The 20,635-nt window shown below is 48.4% G+C and overlaps 1 protein-coding gene and 2 long non-coding RNA genes across 3 annotated transcripts in view; all 3 read left to right on the forward strand.

Annotated features, from left to right (window-relative positions):
• The window catches only part of LOC135262786 (uncharacterized), a 656,092-nt gene that overhangs the window by 107,400 nt on the left and 528,057 nt on the right, over window positions 1-20,635 (forward strand). The window lies entirely within an intron of this gene.
• LOC135262776 (serine/threonine-protein kinase NLK) overlaps window positions 1-20,635 on the forward strand; it is a 51,857-nt gene that overhangs the window by 17,113 nt on the left and 14,109 nt on the right. Inside the window, exons 2-7 of the mRNA XM_064349986.1 lie at window positions 5,534-5,663; window positions 6,457-6,512; window positions 13,370-13,476; window positions 15,820-15,905; window positions 18,266-18,475; window positions 19,666-19,767. Of these exons, the coding sequence (XP_064206056.1) occupies window positions 5,534-5,663; window positions 6,457-6,512; window positions 13,370-13,476; window positions 15,820-15,905; window positions 18,266-18,475; window positions 19,666-19,767 (691 nt within the window). The remainder of the gene's footprint in view (window positions 1-5,533; window positions 5,664-6,456; window positions 6,513-13,369; window positions 13,477-15,819; window positions 15,906-18,265; window positions 18,476-19,665; window positions 19,768-20,635) is intronic.
• Window positions 6,882-7,483, forward strand: LOC135262777 (uncharacterized). The gene is made up of 2 exons (XR_010332319.1): window positions 6,882-7,198; window positions 7,248-7,483. It is a non-coding gene; the product is annotated as an uncharacterized LOC135262777 (long non-coding RNA).

Below are 20,635 nucleotides of genomic sequence, written 5' to 3' on the forward strand. Positions count from 1 at the left end.
GACTAATTGAAATTTTATTGCATTGAGAATTGAGTCGGCTTACTGCTTCCAATAGGTCTTCTGCCACTTTAGAAATGTGCCTAGCCTATATGAATACATTTGTTGTTGCTTTTTGCTGTCACTTTCACATATTAACTCAAAGCCTACAAGAAAAAAACATTTAACAAAGCGAATACGTTCTGTCCCATGTTTTGCCGTGATTCTTTATGTATGTTTTGCTATTTATGTACAAATTCACAAGAGTGCCTCCTAAGTGGCAGCAGATTCAGTGCCTTGGTTTTCAGTCTGGCACCAGTGTCACTGTAGCACCGCGGAGTGCTGCAGGAAGACAGGAGGCAGCCTCTCAGGACAGCCCACAATCTCATATCTCTCTATTGAAAATCCAAGGCAAACAAGCAGCCTGCAGTTGACATAAGAAAATGGGCTTTTCTGTTCTGCTGCCACTACTGTTTATGAAAATGCTCTCAGAAGACACCTAATGCACTTCTCTGCACACCGACAACGTAGGGGGAATAGAAAAATGGTATTTGCTTTAGCAAGTAATATTCTGTACCCATATGTTGCTGTAGTAATGATGTCAGAGTTTGCTGGGTAGCTGGTTTTTTCTTGTTGTTGCATTTTTGGGTTTATTTTCCTCATAGCCCTGAATCTGAAACGGTGAAGAAGGATACGGTGTTGTAATGACTGCAGAGGTTTTTTGGTGGGGATGTTTACGACACACGAGACGCAGCATCTCGAACCTCTGCACACGCCCTCCACGCTTATCGGCTGCGCAGTGCAAACTGACACTGAGAGCGGAACAAAAAAAATTTAGAAATATAGAAGCCATATATTTCTATAAGGAGCATGCCAGAGTGCTGAGCATGCACTCGTATTTAGTGTTAAAAAATGTTGTATGCAGCAAAGCACTTTTAGAAAACAGGGTATTTCTCAATAGATGAAAGTAGCTAAATTTAAAACTTGACTTGCGTCAGTGATGACTGGCTACGATTTCTTCCCTCCCATCAGCAGAATTACAGGAGTTCACAGAAGGACGCCATGTGGAGCCTTAGCTCTGTCAAACACTGGGCCTCTGGTGCAGCTTAACAGCCCCTTAGAAGCCTCAGCAACTCAACCCAGCTAGCATTACATTACATTACATTACAGGCATTTAGCAGACGCTCTTATCCAGAGCGACTTACGCAACTTTCTGCATAGTATTTTACATTGTATCCATTTATACAGCTGGATATATACTGAAGCAATTCAGGTTAAGTACCTTGCTCAAGGGCGCAACGGCAGTGTCCTACCCAGGAATCGAACCTATGATCTTCCGGTTACAAGCCGAGTTCCTTACCCACTGTGCTACACTGCCGCCACATGGGTAGCAGACCAATGGCACTGGCTTCCCTTTTTTCCCAGGGTACTCTAACACTTAACTTAACCACTTTTATTTGACATAGTACTCCATCTGAGGATGGCGACAAGCGCACTTTCTTTCTATCTTTGTGCAAACATATGCTGAGCCTTGTGTATTTGATGTAATCCCAGGCTGTGTTGTGTTATCCCCTAACAGCAGATTTCTTCCCTTCGTTTCTTACTATAATTGACTGCTCTGGGATATTTGACCGTGACGAGAAACCTCACTCTTGAGATATTAATCCGGGCCACAGCCGTATGTATAGGCATCTTACTTTACTTGCTGCCATGCTTAACAAATGTTGCTGGAGTTTTGGGGTTTTTAAAATTCCCCGTTTGTGCTATTCCACTGTCCTCCATGCCTTCAGACCATTAGTTATATGCAGTCGCACGTGGAATGTTTGAGGATATGTAGGTCGTTGACCTAAATGGGCAGAGGGCCTTGAAATGATTGAGCGCAGCTGGCGGACATATTATACAGCCTCTTTAATCTCTCTCTTATTGCCAGTCCAACCCTCGCGTGACGGTGAGCTCCCTATCTCTGCCACGCAGGTGACAGACACCTCAGTCAGCCGTCTGGCTGTTCTGAAAACGTTTGAAAATCCCTGTATGATGCGAAGCATGCCGTACTTTCTACTGTATGCGTGTATTTAATACTGTAACTGCCTGTTAGTAGTTTAGATTTTTTTTGTGGTTTAGCTGTCTCATGATTGGGCGAAGGAATAGCTGTGTGTGTACATAGTCCAGTCCCTCTACTGGACAGCTGTACGTCCGATGGCCTCCTCCGTCCCACAGTGAACGTGGGGGGAATGTGTGACACCGTAGTCCTGTAAAAAAATTTCAGAAATAGTAGTAGTCGGAGGCTAATTAAATCACACAAATAAGACAGTGCTACCTGCCCCACATACATCAGACACCCCTTCCTCTCAGTCTTCTGCCTCTTCCGTGAACTTGGAGCTTTCATATCCACCAGTGGTTGCAATTTTGTTTCTTGTTTTGCTTCGGTTGTCTTCGATTGTTTAGAATTCCCCCCCCCCCTTTCTCAGTGCACTTCCTGTAGAGTTATTTGATGGCTTTTTTTTGCGTGTGGAGGAGAGGAGTCTGATTGAACTTTGCGGGGAGAATCGAGCTGCTGTTGTAGCGGTTCGTAGCGGATTGTCGTGGGCAGGAATTCCCCCGTGCTGTGGCGGGCCGGTCTGTGACCAAAGTCGTGGAGGAGAAGCACTCTGCCCTTGTGTCATTCAGCTATCTTTTGTGCTGGCTGCATCGATACAGAGGATTTCTGTTTTATATAGCTCGTATCGGTTTGTTTGAATTATGAAGGGTTGATGTATTTTGTGGAACAGGCATTGGCGGTGTATCTTGCTCACATATTCTCAGAGAGCAAGAAGGGACCAGCTGTAGTCCTCCTTCATGTTTGTCTTGAAGATGCCCATTAGTGGCAGTGTGTGTATGGGTGGATGTGTGGAGGTGAGTCTCTTTCTCTCGCTGCTGTTTGGTGTTCTGAAGTTTTCTGCGGTTTTAAAGGTTCATTAGCAGAGCCTGCATGGGCCTCAGGCCGTGTTGGTGACTAACCCTGCAGCAGAGGGTAGTTCTGGGAAGGTATGAGGTACCGGGTCCTCCAGGAAATGGGCGAGTGACTGGGTGGAATTTCTATTGTATTTTATGAAACAATTGCATGTGGCAATCATTTGCTTAATTTTTACCACTTCCATCCAAATCACGGAAGATTTGGGGAGATGTGGTTGAGCCGCGGTCCAGATGAATTCATCTGAGCGCGCTGTCCCACGGGTCGCATGCATGACCACTGTGGCCCGACCACTCAGATTGGGAGAGCGCGGGACGAGGACCCAGGCTGCCGGTCGGGACACAGCAGCTGCTATGTGGGACTCCGGGGAGAGACCTCAGAGACCTGTGAAATCACAACCTCATCCCAAAAAATTCCCTTTATACCTTCTTATTTGCACTGTACTTGGGAGATCACAAGCTCACTTTTTTTCGGTTGTACTTGCCGTGCAAGTCATGACATAAGTAACTGAATTGAATGAATTGATGTATAGCTCGAGTGCACTTCTCTGCCACACAACTCAAAACTCTTTCACTACTTACCTACGTCTTTAGAAAAAATTATTTTTAAATTGTCTGCTGATGTGAATTGAGTGCGCTAAATGAAAGCCACTTTAGCTGCACATCAAATAAGCTCTTCACACAAATACGGCAAAAGAAGTTTTTATGTCGAGTGCGGCGCTGAATGCCCTCATTTGAAGTTCCTGAAACCTGAGCCCACTCGAGCTGCGCGTATTCGGGTTTGTTTGAATTAATCGAAAGCGGTTTGCTGACGTGTTTTTGTTTTTTTTTTGTGAAACGGGCATTGGTCGGTGTATCTTGCTCACGTATTTCTCAGTGAGCAAGAAAGGTACCAGCTGCAGTCCTCCTTCACGTTTGTTCCGAAGACGCCCATTAGTGGCAGTGTGTGTATGGGTGGATGTGTGGAGGTGAGTCTCTCTCCCTCGCTGCTGAAACAGGTTTTTTCGCGGACCTGTGTGCCTGTTTGCTGTGTTCTCTGGAACGAGCCGTCCCTGCTGGATCCGCGGCGTTCTCTGCTGTCGGAGGGTGGATGATGTCCCCCGTGTCAGGTTCCCTCTTCACGCTGGCGTGGAAACAGACAGGCCGAGGAGAGGCGTCACTCACGTCCGTGAGGCGCTTTTGAGCTGCGGCCCAAAAGGATACCTGGCTGCAGCGAGCCTCTCTTCCTCTTCCACACTCTCACTCTCCGTGTCTCCATTATCCTTTCTGCTTTCTCTCACTTTCCTTTTCTCTCTCGAATCAAATCAGTTTTATTTACTGTGGCGCGTTTTTTTACAGAGAGGCGCTTTACGGAGAAACGTTACCCTCTCCCTAGTGCGACGGTATTTAATCCGGGCCGTGACTCATGCTGGGCGCTTGCCCTGGTGTGGCCCCGGCCAAGCGGTCCCCTGGTTAATCGTTAAACTGCAGATCAATGCAGGCTCACTGGCTTAAATAAATGGGTCATCCTTCTCAGGGCCCAGTGCTTTGTACTGCGGTGGCTCGATTGAACTACAACAGGTCAGTTATTGGTTGACAAAATGGACAAAAAGATTGTAGCCTGAAAACATGTAGCCTAGGTCACAGTTAACACAGACTTCTTTTTTTTTTTTTTTTTTTTTGCAGATAAATTTTAAAAAGCAAATAGTTTACTGAAGACATTTAAGTTCATACTGACTGTGCAATTTGATGTAATTGACCCAAACATTGTAACTAAATGTCAGCGTTGAAAACATTTCATTTTTAAATGGCAGTAGAACTGGTAAGACTGAAAACTGTGCCCCACACATACTCCTGTCTCCATTTAAAATATGGCTAATCAGGTTGTTTCCCTGCTAATGTGCACTTAAGAACAGCAACAAAAATGCCAATGAACAAACCAGAGATCAACATCAAATCAAACCTTAGCCTATCTTTCCATTTAACAGCAAAAGCACAAGAAAACCCATTTTTAAGAGAATTTATTGAAGTTTGCTCAGGTTTCATTTACCAATACATGTAGCCTATGCTGTGTGTAAAACAAATCTGTATAACTTCTCGTATGTCCCTCCTTAGTGATGTTTTTGGGTTGACCACGGACAGGCTAAACTGACAGCTAGACGGTTGTTCTTCTTGTTCTTGTTCTTATTCTTATTCATATTCATATTATTATTCTACTTCTTTTACCATTACGGTTATTACTAATGTTACTATTGCTATTATACATCCCTGCCTAGGGCAACTGACAGAGCTTGTAGGCTGTTTCGTCTTTCATCAATTTTTTTATTTTATTTATTTTTCTGCGGTATAGTTACTGCTTGAGCACCCACCTGAGAATTTAACCTGCAGCAGTTACTGGCACACCAGTGGCACACTGCCACACCACATCCTGTGTTTTATTGAACTTCCTGTCACTCCGACCAGAGAGTGAGCTCCAGATTTCTTAGTAGTAGCTGCCGTTTCCTGAGCTGTGTCATTTCAGGGAAGTTCGCTTGCATTTCGGTAATGTTAAATAATGACTGAGGAGCTAAACATTAAAGTCTTTGTGTGATTTGGCTTGTCACCCAACCCCTACCCCCCCCCCCCCCAGGTCAGTTACGGACCCAAGAGACGGAAAGCGGGTTGCCCTAAAAAAGATGCCCAACGTCTTCCAGAATCTCGTCTCCTGCAAGAGGGTCTTCCGTGAGCTGAAGATGCTTTGTTTCTGTAAGCACGACAACGTGAGTAACCCCCCGTCCTACCCGGGTCCCAGTGACTCAGCCCCTTTTCTCACCGACGTGAGAACAGCTCGAGGCCTGTGGGGCCTACTGTGGGCGGGAGGCCCCACCCAGCTCACCCAGCTCAGACACCGAGTGAGCACATTCATACGCTGCTCGACACGCTGGGGTTTTATTATCATTAAAAACCTTGCTTTTCGGCATCTTTGTTCTAAAGACTGTGAACATAATTATTCTGACCTCGTGGGGCTATTCTATGTGGTATGCTCTTAAGGGCACTGCCTGACATTATTACTCTCTTGGTGATGTCATGTCAGGTATTTTCCTTGCCTCACCATTGTGATGAGCCTCTCCTAACTCTTGCACACAGTCCTTCGCTGTGAGGTTTAAATCCATTCCAGCCCCTGGCCGTTCTACTTTCTGCTTGGGCTTTAATATTTGGCTATTACTTGATATCTCTTTGGAATGGAAGCTTACAGAGTGGTACGGAGTGCTGCTGTCCAATCGGTTGCGTTGCTGTGGACCATAAGGCTGTCTTTAACATTCTGACTCGAGTTGGAGCTGATAGCAAGTGCGTGGGTTTCAGCATTGGACCGATACCTCAGAAACAAACAGTGAAATATTCTTATTATTTTGTGTGGATGTTTTTTATCATTGTTTAATGCTTTACATTCCTCCATGCTATCAAATGGAGGTTCATTCTCATCTGGTGAAGCATCCCCCATGTAAGAGGGCTTCCAGGTCATGTGACACCCCCCCACCTCTCGCATGCCTGACATTGTTTTCCTCTCCGCAGGTCCTCTCTGCCATCGACATCCTGCAGCCGCCGCACATCGACTACTTTGAGGAAATGTATCCTAAACAGCGCCGCCCCCGGCAGCCAGGCACGCGCAAGGCGCTTGGGCTAGCCGTAATCGCATACGGCGTGGGCGTAGCCAAGGGAGAGGTCCGTTACTTTCGGGGGGGGTGCGTTGCCATTGCCGAAGGCTCGTCTGGCTGTCTCCGTCAGGCGGGGTCCTGCGTGTGTCCTGGTGGCTAAGTGTGCCGTAGGCGTATGGTGTCAGGGTCAGGCGGGGTTGCGTGTGTCCTGGCGGCTAAGTGTGCCGTAGGCGTATGGTGTCAGAGTCAGGTGGGGTTGCATGTGTCCCGGTGGCTAAGTGTGCCGTAGGCGTATGGTGTCAGGGTCAGGTGGGTGCATGTGCCGGTGGGTAAGTGCCGTAGGCGTATGGTGTCAGGGTCAGGCGGGGTCCTGCGTGTGTCCCGGTGGCTAAGTGTGCCATAGGCGTATGGTGTCAGGGTCAGGCGGGGTCCTGCGTGTGTCCTGGTGGCTAAGTGTGCCATAGGCGTATGGTGTCAGGGTCAGGCGGGGTCCTGCGTGTGTCCTGGTGGCTAAGTGTGCCGTAGGCGTATGGTGTCAGGGTCAGGCGGGGTCCTGCGTGTGTCCTGGTGGCTAAGTGTGCCGTAGGCGTATGGTGTCAGGGTCAGGTGGGGTTGCATGTGTCCTGGTGGCTAAGTGTGCCGTAGGCGTATGGTGTCAGGTCAGGCGGGTCTGCGGTGTCTGGGCTGGTGCAAGGCGTATGGTGTCAGGGTCAGGTGGGGTTGCATGTGTCCTGGTGGCTAAGTGTGCCGTAGGCGTATGGTGTCAGGGTCAGGCGGGGCCGTAGCTCCTGGATAAATGCTACTACTGCAGATTGCACGCAGGCCTCTGCTGTGATCTATAGCTGCTGCTGCTGCTGCTGCATAGTTACCATGGCTGGTCAGGAATACCTCCAGCCCTGGAGCACACTGAACTCAATAAATGTGTACCAGAGATTACGCAATTATGTCTTGCCTCATTGATTTTAGATTGGGGGACTACAGTTCAAGGAATAATGTTCCTTTCCCTCTGCATTACCTGAGCCGGAGTCAGTATCCCATAAACCCCCCCCCCCCCCAACCCCCTTCTTCGGCCACAGGAGACAAAAGCCCCTGTCAGACGTGCATCTTAACCCGTAAATGTTCCCGGAGGAAATTTTCCGTGTCCGTGTCACGTGTAAACAGGAGCAGCAGTCAATTTTCCGATTAAGGTGTTCCTCCGATTTGCCGGGTGAGGACCTAGTGAGATTTATGGAAATCCTCCACCATGACTCTCCAGTAAACAAAAGCAGCAACGTTATAGGATGCGTACGAAAGGTTAGGACATTCTTAAGACCTTCTGTTTCCGGCACAATTTCTGTAACGCTTTGCTGAATCTGTTCTCTCAACGATTCTTGTACACATATGAGACTTTGCACATAGAACATATGATATGATCTTCTATATCTAGACGATATGATCTATCTGTTATGCGATTGAGTGAGGGAAATTAGAACATTTATTCTAGGAATGGAGTATGCGGTGTCACTGTATTTGTTTGATGTGGTTTTGTGTCTTGTGAGAACATCGTTACAATGATCATTTCCTCTCATATTGCTCCTGGGTTGTGTAATACCTCTCCCTGGTAAACATGTCTGGCTCTTCCCGTTTCAAGTGGCTGTTTTAGCCGTTGTAGTAAGCTGGCTAATGCCACATATCAAGGTTCAGATATAGGAAGCTATTTAACTTGGCTAACCAAACTATTTTTGTTGCATTTTGTCAACAAAAAAAATATTTTAAAAAAATCATATAACTGAGCCGTATTGACAAAACATGTTGCCGTAAGTTACCATCGAAGTATCGCTCTTGAACTGTGTTGTGTTGTAGGATCGTTTGTCATTGTTATTTGTCCTGCATTGCTTTAGAGGGGATTGCTTTAGACACCCTGCCGTTGCTAATCTATCTGGAACAGTCACATCATGATTCAACTGACTCGACATGCCATTTTTTTCCAGTACAGGAGACCTGTGTGTAAATGGGGGAAAGCCAGTGCCTGACCCAGGTAATTGAAGCTGGCAGTGCTGTGGGCTCCATGAGAGACAGGGCCCGCAGGCAGGCAGGCACTCCCCAGCCACTAGCTCACACTGTCCCGCTCAGCGCTACAGGGAGAGCTCTCCAGAGCAGTGCTGCTACCTCCAGTCAGAACCCCGGCACGTTTTTTGTTCGGCATTAGTGCGAGTCTCCTTTTGCAAAGGAGGAATGAATGAATGAATAATTGCATTTATATAGAACTTTCTCGAACGCTTTCTCAAAGTGCTTTACAGTGATGAGTGGGAACTCACCTCACCCGCCAGCATTGTGTAGCGCCCACCTGGGTGATGCACGGCTGCCATTTTGCGCCAGAACGCTACCGAACATTAGCTGAGGAGGAAAACATTTCCACCAGCATTATCTGTGTAACTGCATCGCTTTGAAAAGCTAAGCGCAGTGACAGCAGATAAGGCTGATTTATGGCAACTGTGCTGCATTAAGCCTTGTTTTCTGTTTGCTATGTTTTTTTTCCTGAGTTCTCCTAGTGCTTTGAAATTGCAAAAACAAACCAGCAAATTTTCCTCATGTATACTGGGAAACTTTTAAACCCTTGGCACAGTTAGCCATCATTTAATGGGATCTTTGTAAAAATCAAGTGTTCCTTTTCTAATTTCTCTTGGCAATTGTCCTTGCAATACTGTAGGGTGTTTTAATTTTCCAATACAAATAGCCTTGTCTAATACCGGGTACATAAGCCAGTACTGGTTCAGTTCTTCATCTTTCTTTGTAAAAAAAAATAGAAGAAATTCTCTTATGAGGAATTCCAGAATTGAATTTCTGTCTGTCCGTCAGCTTTTCTGCCGGGCTTGGTCTTGGTCTTACTTTCAATAGCTTTCTCGCCAGAGGTCAGCAGGGAATGTTCATTAATGTGTGTGATAGTTGAGCAGTGAGCGAGAAAACTGGTTAAAAATTGACTTAATTTACCTTATTTGACTGCTCTCGGTTTGAGATTCTGAATCGCTTGGGTCAATCATTAAGTGACATTGTTCCGAACGCTGGGCGTAGAGGTGAGCAAGAGGTTCCAGGCAGGAAGTGGACGGTTCTGCTGCTCAGTGTCACTGTGCTGCTCTGCATTCCCCATGATGCAGTGCACACTGCTGTGTCAGCAGTGATCTGCTGGGGGGTCTGACCTTTTCAGAACCAATCAATGGGTTTTGTGATTTAACAGAGGCATTGTCTTCCATCAAGTCCTCGTTTTTTTTGCTGTGGAAGTCTTGATTCTCCGTTAGAGCAAGCCTTGTGTCCTCCACACAAGCAAGGGGTGCAGTAGTGTTCCTTCCTATGCGCTGAGGTATCCCAAATCATAGATTTGTTGTGATTACTCAGGCTGGTTGGGAACTCACACACACACACACACGCACTCATAACGCTTGTGTACATGCACAAGATCACTCGTATGTGCACAAATAGACATACAAACCACACAAATACAAGAATAATTGTTTTCTCACACATGCCCCCGCCCCCCACACACACACACTGCTGTGTGCAGGAGGGAATATCTGACGCAGGTTTGCGTCCCTGGGGAGATGGCTGGGGAGGTGCCGCTCCAGTCCTCCCCATGTAGGGCCCGGGCTCAGCCATCTGCACCAGGGAAGAGAGCCTCCGTGTGCAGGCCCAACACCGCCCGCTCCACCCTCTCTCTGACGCTCGCTGTGGAGTAGCACACCCACCTTCCCTCAGGGCTGGCAGGTACACAACCCCCCCCCCACCCCCCCACCCCCCCGCCACAAGGGGATCACAGTCCTCACCCCTCCTCTCTGATTAAACACCCGCAACTTCTTTCACATTCCTCCTACTCGCCATTCTTATTAAGAGCCGGCGTTCTGTTGACTTACTGTCGTGACGTGACGCTCACTGCTGCGTCTCTATATTTAGACGGCAAATAAGATGACTCTGAGTCACCACCGCAACGCCCCCCCTTCGTTTTCGCGGTGTTCATTTTTGTTTTCCGGAGAACGTCTGACGGGGGCTTTTAAGATTTGGGAGTGGGCGAGGCCTGGGAATGTTGTCAAAGTTCTGGCCCACCTGCTCCTGAGAAAGTCGCTCACCGCGCATTAAGAGAACTTGCGGTTCTGACTAACGGAGAACGTGGTGCTGGCAGTGGAGCGTGTGCTCCAGGCCGCTCCCACCCAAAGAGCAGAGGGGGTCTAAAACCGGGGGTAGCTGGTGACCAGGCAGCGGGGTGCATACACGCCTGCGCCCTCTTCGTCCTGCCAGCGCACCCCCCTGGCGCAGGTGGGCAGTTTGGGCGCTGTTTTTGGCCCCTCGCCATCCTCTCGGCTCATCCTGGTCGCTCCCCTGCCAAAACAGTGCTGAGATGCCCTCTGTCCTAATCAGGCAGGTTAAGCTTACCCCCCCCCCCCCACGAAACAATCTCCTATCTACCTGCTGCTTCTTCCTCTCTCAGCTCATCCCATTTCCTGACTCCTGATTTTTCTTTTTTTTATTGTGGAGGCTACGTGGTGATTTAGTTCACTTCCAGACAAGGGTCTTCCTCAACACGCAGGTGGGGTCATCCAGTGCTTTACTTGGTTCCCAGTCTTGGGATTTTCCTGTTTGTTGTTGTTATCTGGACGTTGGTTAATCAAGTTTGGATCTTTGCCTCGAGAGCTTGCAGGAGCAGTGGTCTTATTTTTCCTCCCGTGGTAGTTCATCAGTGGCATCAAGCTGAGGGGATGCTGAGTAGGCAGGTGAGCTAATATGACTGGAGTTGATGATATGTAATTACAGCGTGTGCAGCCTGAAAACAAATTGGTGTCACAGCAGAAGCGTATTACTCAGCAAATGTTGTATATGAATGAGTTCAGTATTCCAAATGTATAGCTGAAAATTATTCAGTTATTTTAGGGACACTAATTGCAAGTCACTGTTTGGGCGGGCTATTCGTATTTTACGTTTTGACATTTGAATATATAACTTGTGTAGAATATCTTGAGGTTTATCGTACATCGTGTGTGACTCCATTCATCAATGATGTGAAAGGTGGTGGACAGCCTTGCATATATTAATTGGAAGGATTAATTAGAGGCATGTTTTAGAAGTTCTGATTTTGTACTCAACAGTGTATAATGTCAGAAGGGGTGTAAAATGAGGGTGCACAGGGTTTAATTAAAAATAAAGTCTCACTGACAGGGGGTTTGCTGTATCTCATAGGTCCCTTGCAGTAGGTTAATTGGCACCAAGCTAAGCTGTGAGGGATTTTTTTTTTCTTTTAGTGTATGTTATCTCCAAATGTCTCTGCACTTGTGTGTTGTCTGGTAACAATAGCGGGGTTTTTTGTTTAAAGGATTATGTGTGCATCCACCGGCTATCTGTACCCCTAGTGGTTTTTTGTCGGACGGCTGCATGGTAAATGTCTGTGCTAATCTTGGTCTGTGATTGAAGAGAGCAGTGTGGGCTCTCATTGCCCTGGGGAGCCCATCCCTGTATTACTACCGTAATGAGGACAGCTCATTACAGCAAAAAAAGGCATTAGACACCCTGGTAAAAAAAGAAGTGGAGCACTGGTACCTTCCCATCGGTCACTTCGGTTCACCTGCCTCCGCTGGGCGAGGCTGCCTGCCGCAGAGAGGTTCAGGCTGGAAGGAGCTTGAGAAATGACCGAAAGGGAGCAGGACCTCACGTATGGGCACGAGGTGCGTCTGTCCCTCTCAACCCTGGCTCGTCTCGGTCCCTCCTCTTTAATTTTTTTTTGGGCAGTCGGGACAGTTTGTCTTCAAAAAATCCCTTTGCCAAAACAGCAGCGACTGCACAAGAGCCTGCCGTTTTCCCAAACCCCGGATGAACGCGCCTTCCACCGCGACAGTCCCGATGTGCTGGTCAGGGAGTGGTGTTGGGCGGGAAAGGGGGGCGGGCGGGCGGGGCGATGTTAGGGGTTTAGTTTTGGACAGCGACGGGTGGATGACGTAATGCTGTGAGATCAGCTCTAATCTGGCAGTGCCGATCTCTTCCTTTGGCTCGCAGCTCAGGTCCAGTAACCCCCCCCACCCCCCACCCCCCCGCGCGCCCTCTCGGGTAACGGCTGGCGTTTGCTGACGGTGCGAGACGCGGCTGTTTTTACCGGAGCGATTTTTGGCTGAGGCGTGGGATCGGGCGCCGGGCGCAAGGTCGCGCTGTAGCATAGCCTCCAGAACGTGAGAGAGGGAAAGAAAAAAAAAGGACGAGCCAACAAAATTTACGTAGGAGGAACAAAACAAAACAAAATTTAAAAAAAGAAACCACCCGGGCCGGTAGAATGCGGAGTGGGTTTTTTTCTTCTTGTGCCGTGCAGATGGGGAGAAGGCGAAGGAGGCACCTCACACCCAAGCGGTCCCCCTGTGGGCTCCTGCTTGAGTCATCGCTGTGCTGGCGCGGAGCGCCATGCCAGAGTCTCTCTGAGGCTCAGGGCGACATAGCTCAGGAGGTAAAGCGGTTGTCTGCTAGTCGGAGGGGTTGCCGGTTCGATCCCCCCCCCCCCCCGGGCGTGTCGAAGTGTCCCTGAGCAAGAGCACCTAACCCCTAATTGCTCCCAACGAGCTGATTGGTACCTTGCATGGCAGCCTTTCACCGTTGGCATGTGTGTGTGTGTGTGTGTGTGAATGGATGAATGAGCGCCCCTGTGAGCGCCTTCTTGCGGCCGCCTTTCCCTCCTCCATCGCGTTCCACTGCTCCTCCTCCATCGCGTGCCGCTGCTCCTCCTCCATCGCGTACTGCTGCTCCTCCTCCATCGCGTGCCGCTGCTCCTCCTCCATCGCGTGCCGCTGCTCCTCCTCTTTCTTCCTTGACTCGGCGCCCCCGTCCAGCTACGTGGTGACGGAGCTGATGCAGAGCGACCTCCACAAGATCATCGTGTCCCCCCAGCCCCTCAGCTCCGACCACGTCAAGGTGTTCCTCTACCAGATCCTGCGAGGTAACCGACCGCCTTCAGGCCTCTTGTGGGTCGGGCTGGCGCTAGCGCTAACGTAGCGTAGGCCTTGCGGAGAAGCTTGTAGGCCCCTTGAGACCCCTCCTTGTTTTGAGTGAGAAACTAGTGCAGTTTGATGGCAGAGAGGTACATCCACACACTCTGGTTTATTGGTTTAGTGGTCCAGCTAATTTCACGTGATGGTAAAATGCAACGTTGCCGTACGGCGCACTGTTCTGCCGTCGTGGGTTGTTCCCGATCTCTCTGCCCGTGCTAACCATTCCACGGGTCAAAATCGCTCCTTCCAGCTCCGCTGCCCTCAAGTGCTACACACAGTACATCTTCGTAGAAAACCAACTGTTGCGGTGGCTGCGTTTATGCCAGCATGTATTGTATTCAGCTCAAACATTCCTAAAACAGTGGCATGCTGCCTGGGTCTAATAAGCCATTGTTTCTTAATTACTGAAAACGAAGCCAATCCAGTCATTTAACAGTCCTGTTAATTAGTCCCAAGTTGCCCCTGCAACATTCTATTCTTGAAATAAATTATCTTTTATTTTATTGTGTATATTAAAATTTAAATGCATTTCATCGTTTCAAAATGGTCCAGTTCATTTCATTGCTTTTTAAGCTATGAAAAGTCTTTTCATAGTTGCAAAGTGCATTGTAGAGAATTAGTTTAATGGAAGAAATAAAATTCAATTAATGTAAAGGTACTTAAACTGCACATTTGGTGCTCTCATGGGACTACTCTTTTTCTGCCTCTAATATTTAGTAGGATTTATTCTAACATACATTTACGGATACACTAACCTGTGAATGGCACACTCTTCTAACATGCATCCTTTGCGACTAAACATGAGATTCAGAACAGGAGTTGTACCCGACTCACTGACTACAATATTACATTTCATTATATTACAGACTCTCTTATCCAGTGCGACTTGCACAACTTTTTACATAGCATTTACATTGCATCTATTTATACAGCTGGATATATTCTGAAGCAGTGCAGGTTAAAGTACCTTGCTCAAGGGTAAAATGGGAGTTACAAACCTTTAGATTACAAGACCAGCTCCTTACTCATTATACTACACTGCAACCCCATATGCCTTGTATACAGTGAGCTCCAGAATGTTTAGGACAAAGGCATATTTTTTCTTGATTTGGCTCTCTACTCCACAATTTTAGATTGGTAATCAAACAATACAACAGACATTTGGGACAAATGGCTTCACAGGTGTTTCTCATTAGTCAGGTGTGTTCAATTTTTTCCTTGGTGCAGGTATAAGAGAGCTTTCAGTATCTATTTTTGATTCCAGCCTTTGATTCGCTTTGGAGTCTGTCATTGGCGTTTGTCAACATGAGGACCATCAGGCTCTTTGTGATTTCTGAGGTAACCAGTGCTCTCTTGCTTCTTAATGATGTTCCAGACAGATGATTTTGGTAAGCCTAAGGTTTGGACTTTTTTTCTGACTGTTTTTCTCTTACTTCTCAGCCTCACAATGGCTTCCTTGAATTTCACTGGCACAACTCTAGTCCTCATGTTGACAAATGCCAATGACAGACTCCAAAGGCAATTGAAAGGCTGGAATTGAAACTAAATACTGAAAGCTCTCTTATACCTTCACTAAGAAAGCAGTTGAACACACGTGACTAATCAGAAACACCTGTGAAGCCACCTGTCAAATCTAAAATTGTGGAGCACAGAGCAAAATCAAGAAAAAATGTCTTTGTCCCAAACATTATGGTGCTCACTGTATCTCCTAATGCCATACTTATTCACTTGGGGAGAAATCTGTTTATGACAACTCAAGTTGATTTTAAATCTGAATGTTGCTTTCGCAACATATGGCATTAGAGTATGCCAGCCAGAAACATAACCTTTAAAAATGAGGGTTGTATTTTGACACACAATTCTGAATGGTGCTCATTATTTGAAATTTGATTGGACAATTTTGCAGACCGAATATATTGAGCAGCATTTTTTTTGCTTGGCTTTACATGAGACGCCGTTAAAGCTATAGATTCAGTATTTCTTTACATTTAGACCTTTTTGGCTGGACCGCAGCAGCGGGGCCAGCCCTACAAAAGCGAATGTCTGTCACTGCCTGACTGACTCACTGACTGACTGAGTGATGAGTGACTGAGTGACTGAGTGACTGAGTGACTGAGTGACTGAGTGACTGAGTGACTGAGTGACTGAGTGACTGAGTGACAGACAGACAGACAGACAGACAGACAGACAGACAGACAGACAGACCGTGCAGGTTTTAACCCGGTCCTGTTTAACGCAGCGTCTGTTGCATGCCGTTAAACGCGCTCTGATCCTCTGCTTCTCACTTCCAGGGCTGAAGTACCTGCACTCCGCTGGCATCCTGCACCGCGACATCAAACCTGGCAACCTGCTGGTCAACAGCAACTGTGTGCTCAAGGTCGGTGTCCTCATCTGGGCCTGTGTTTCTCTCTCCCGTTCCTTCTGCCCGGCCGTGAGCAGGGGCGTCAGAGTGGGGGGGGGGAGTGGGTCTGACTACCCAGGGGCCCAAATGGGGGGGAGGGCTCTCGAAAGGCCTGGAATGATGCGTGAGAGACATGGATCAAGAGAGGAAGGGGGCCCACAGAGACTGCTTGTGTATAGGGCCCAGAATTTTGTGCTACACCCCTGCCCGTGAGCACAGTGTGGTGGGCTGGGAGGGACACCGCCTACACAGGCCGCAGCTGTTTTCCCAGGACGGCTTCACAGCAGTAATCAACAGCAGAGAACTGATCCTATTACCTGAGCTTCTCTTTCACAGCATTCCCTCAACAATTCTGCAGCTTACTTCACAGAAGTAATCAACAGCAGGGCACTGTTCCTATTACCTGAGCCTCTCTTTCACAGCATTACCTCAACAATTCTGCAGTGCTTGTCGTAAGCATTGTATGTGGTTAGCCTGCCACTGTACCAAAAAAAAAAAAAACTGGAATGGGAAACACTAGATCTCAGAGACATCTGAGCCTCCTCAGCGTTCCACGCCACGCCGTGTCATGCCATGTGTCCTGCCCAGCCACGCGAAGCCACGCTACGGCTCCACGCTATGCGTCTACGCCGTGTGTGCGCTTTGCATTCTGGGACTTCTCACGCCGACACGGTAGGCTCCTGCCATAAATCTTCACGCCGCCGCCCAAAATGAAGTCGGGCTCGGCCGGGTCCACTCCACCACGCATGCAGGGGCCCTTGGGGGGGGGATTAATCCTGCGCGGTCGAGGGTGCTGGAGAGGGAACGCTCAGCATTCATTTATTCACTTAGGGCTTCAGTTCCCTCTCCAGAATGAGGAACCCACGCTGTCACCTCACTCGCTACGTTCTCAGAGCGACCACTGCCTTTCCGACAGTAGCTCAGTTTCCGCCCAGCTCGGAATGGGGGGGGGGGCTTGCTCTTCCCTCCTTACCGGTCAATATTCGTTCTCACTGAACCGCGTAATTCATCTGGGTTGTGTACAAGGTCCTTGAAACCGTGAGATCGTTTCCTTGGAGTTTCCTTGAGTTTCGCATGATTGATGCTATCGGATTAGCACGCGGCGTGATCGCCTTGGACCTGTTCTGGCCTCCAGAGCCTTTCCATGCACTGCGTCAGTTACCTCCTCCGAATCGCTACTTTTCTGGCCAGCGTGAAGCTGAACATAACTGATGGGGGGAGAAAAAAAGCAGATTGTATTCAGGTGTTTTCAGGTTTTTGGCTTTTGCATTTCAAGGGGTTTTTATCAGAAGATCTAGGTCTTCCTGGGGTGCAGGTTAATGCCAAGTATCCACTAATGGACCCCTTTCTCATCAGAGAATTACTGCCAGCTCGAGAGTTAGAGACTGCCTGCTTCAAGCTGTGCGAGAGAAGGAGAGTGCAGCATGAATCTCTAAAAGTCAACTGAATTGCATTAATGTGCTAATTAATATCTATTAAATGCGTGGGAGCTGTGAGGCTTCATTCTTCAAGCTTGAGTTTGGTCCTTAGCGCAGGCAGCTATGCTAGAAATTTTGAGTTTTGTCCAAATTCTGCTATTTTGCTTTTCGATTAATTGCAGAATGCATGTTGAATGTTGGCAGCGTGTTGAAGGGTGGGGTCAGCTTCCAACTTGGCCCCGTATGGTGCTACACTTGCACACACTCAAGCGACGTTTAATTATTTGTAGACAGCAACGCATCTCAGTCAATCTGTTCTTCAGGCAGCACTGAAGAAGACCATATTGGTGTAAACATGCCACTATATGCCATACTGAGTGCAGGGATCTCTCCAGGGATCACAATGATCTGTTTTGCAAGATTCTTGCACGTTCCTTGTCATGCTGGGTGCCGTTCAGTAATAATCAGATGTTAACCCTTGATTTTCCAAACACAGGCTGCTTATCTTTATTCAGTAAGGCAGTGGTCTCCAACCCTGGTCCTGGAGAGCTACAGGGTCTGCTGGTTTTCACAGTGACTCTGCACTTCATGAATCAATTAGAGCAGTTGATTACACAGTTAACTCAACTCACCTGGTGTCTTGGGTCTCAACCGGGTGCTGATTTTAAGGTGAAAACAAAAACCAGCAGAGCCTGTAGCTCTCCAGGACCAGGGTTGGAGACCACTGCAGTAAGGTCTGTACCTGTATTCCCAACTGCACTCTATGCCTGGTCCATGTTTATATTATTTTTACCTTCTAATATGAATTTTGAGGGCAGTCACTGCTATAACTGTGATGCTCAGTTTAGGTATATGATCTGTGTCCTGCCCCGCCCCTCCCCTCCCCTCACCCGTTATTGCCTTTTCCGCCTGCGACAGATCTGTGACTTCGGCCTGGCCCGGGTGGAGGAGCTGGACGAGTCACGTCACATGACCCAGGAGGTGGTGACGCAGTACTACCGCGCCCCGGAGATCCTGATGGGAAGCCGCCACTACTCCAACGCCATCGACGTCTGGTCCGTGGGCTGCATCTTCGCCGAGCTCCTGGGTCGACGCATCCTGTTCCAGGCCCAGAGCCCCATCCAGCAGGTACGGCCCGCCCGGGACACCTCCCATAGTCCACACCCCCCCCCGCCCGCCCCCTGAGGCTGTCCCAGATGCCTCATGGTAAGGGTGCTTCTTAGAGGTGTCTTCAGAGTGGTAGGCCTACATTTCCCAGAGGCACTTGGTGCTGACTATGGCTGGTAGTCCCGTTGGGTGACGTGCAGTTATTAGGAAAGGAGGTTGTCTGTCTGTCCACACGATATCCCGACTAGGTGTTCACTGGGGGCTGTAGTTTCTCTGTGCCCAGCCCCATCATTTCCACAGTTCTCCAGCCGACTGAACACGTTTCACGGCAGGACTTATGTGGAAGTGTGCTACCTCTCAAACCGTGTGAGGGAACTGCAGTGATGGGGTTGGTTTATAATATAGCCCTGCAGGATGTACAGTAGGCATTGCATTTTGTATATAGCCCTGCAGGGCAGTACATGTTTGAAATTCATGAGCTCCCTCTCCTGCCTAGTTCGCAGTAATACCAGGCCTGTTTTTGCCTCAGGGGATGTTGGCATGCAAAGCCTTGGTATGTGGTCTTGCTGTCGCACCTCAGTTTCTGGTTTTTTGATGTGCAAGTATTTTCTTGGACAAGGAGCCCTACATTCTATTAATACCTGCTCCGTGGTGGCGAAGTCTTAACTTAGCCCCTTCCCCTCAGGGAGTTTGACGGCAAGGGTGCCACTGCTCACTGCTGTCTTTCAAAAAAAATAAAAATGCACTGACATCAATCACAGTTAAGACTCTTTCAGTATGCTGTAACAATTCCTTTAAAGTTTTGTGGATATCTAGAGTTGATGCTGAGTATATGTAGGTAATGTGTGTATTCTTGCAATGGAACTAGTGAAATGGATGTGCTGTGAATGTCTTATTAGATTTTATTGCCTTGTGGACTGTAGCAGATAATGTATGTTGCTGGTAGCCTCCAGCTTTGTGTCTAATCCAAGCTTCTCAGCGTATTAGTGAGCTGTATTGGCTGATTGTCATGTAATATAAATGTATTCCTTCGGGCCTCGCAAGAGTGTTCTGCAATAAATTATTTCCTGAGTGAGGCTCCTGTAGAGACAGCATTCTCCCACAATCCCGCTGAACAGAGGACATGATGGCTGCGTGATAACTGTGCCCTGGGAGGCCAGACACCAGTGAGTCGCTGAGCTCTCCTCCTCCTCTCTCTCTCCTCCTCGCAGCTGGATCTGATCACCGATCTGCTGGGAACCCCGTCCCTGGAGGCCATGAGGACTGCCTGCGAAGGGGCCCGGGCCCACATCCTCAGGGGTCCCCACAAACAGGTGAGTTCTGGGCCGCGCCTTTGGTCGGTCACCCGGGCAGCGTCCGTCACCTGCCGGGTGACGGCTGCACGGTGGCTCTAAACGTCTGGGCGGAGCTCGTCCTCCTTATGGTAGAACGATCCACGGTGAGAAGGACGAGCTAGATGTCGATCCAGGCGGTGTTCGTGGTGAGCATGGAAGCGTTTGAATAGATACCCTGGCAGGGTGGAAATATGGCTTAATAGATCAGGGTAACTGCAGAGTATTAGTGTCAGTTATTCGCACATAATGTCCATGGTTAGCATTGCAGCAGTTATATACTTACTTGCTCAGCACTTCACATGAACACACTTGAGTCGTGTTGTGCGAACATGATGAACGTTGCCTGTTCCGTCTTAATGAAGAACCTAATTTAATTTGCCTGCGTAAGCAGACTCCTAATAATGAGCCCTATTAACACGGCACAGAGCTTCTTACATTGCTACCCTTTTATAATCTGGGGATTATGCCACAGACAACGCCACAATGCCAGATTAGCGTCTACGACAATGTGGGCTGTTGGAAATATGAGGCGCCCTGAGGGGCATTAGTGCTGGCACCTGCACTGTATAATCACGAGTGAAATGCGGAGGTTTTACACCGTCGGAAGGAAGCGGTGTGCGCGTGCCACGGTGCCGTTTACTTCCTGTTGGTTATAGCGTGGCACCCTGCAGTTCGGTGTTGCTGGGTGGCCGGCCATCCTGGACGGGTTGACCTCCGAGGTCGAGCTCCAGTGGGGTGAAAACGCTTTCGGTTTTTAGATTTTTACTGGTGGCCTAGAAGAGGGTGAGATTTAGGGGTCCCTCGGTCCTGGCAGCTGTGGCACCCCGGTTCCCTGCTAAGCACCACT

This window comes from Anguilla rostrata, chromosome 9 (genome assembly GCF_018555375.3).
Source record: "Anguilla rostrata isolate EN2019 chromosome 9, ASM1855537v3, whole genome shotgun sequence".
Classification (NCBI taxonomy): Eukaryota; Metazoa; Chordata; class Actinopteri; order Anguilliformes; family Anguillidae; genus Anguilla; species Anguilla rostrata.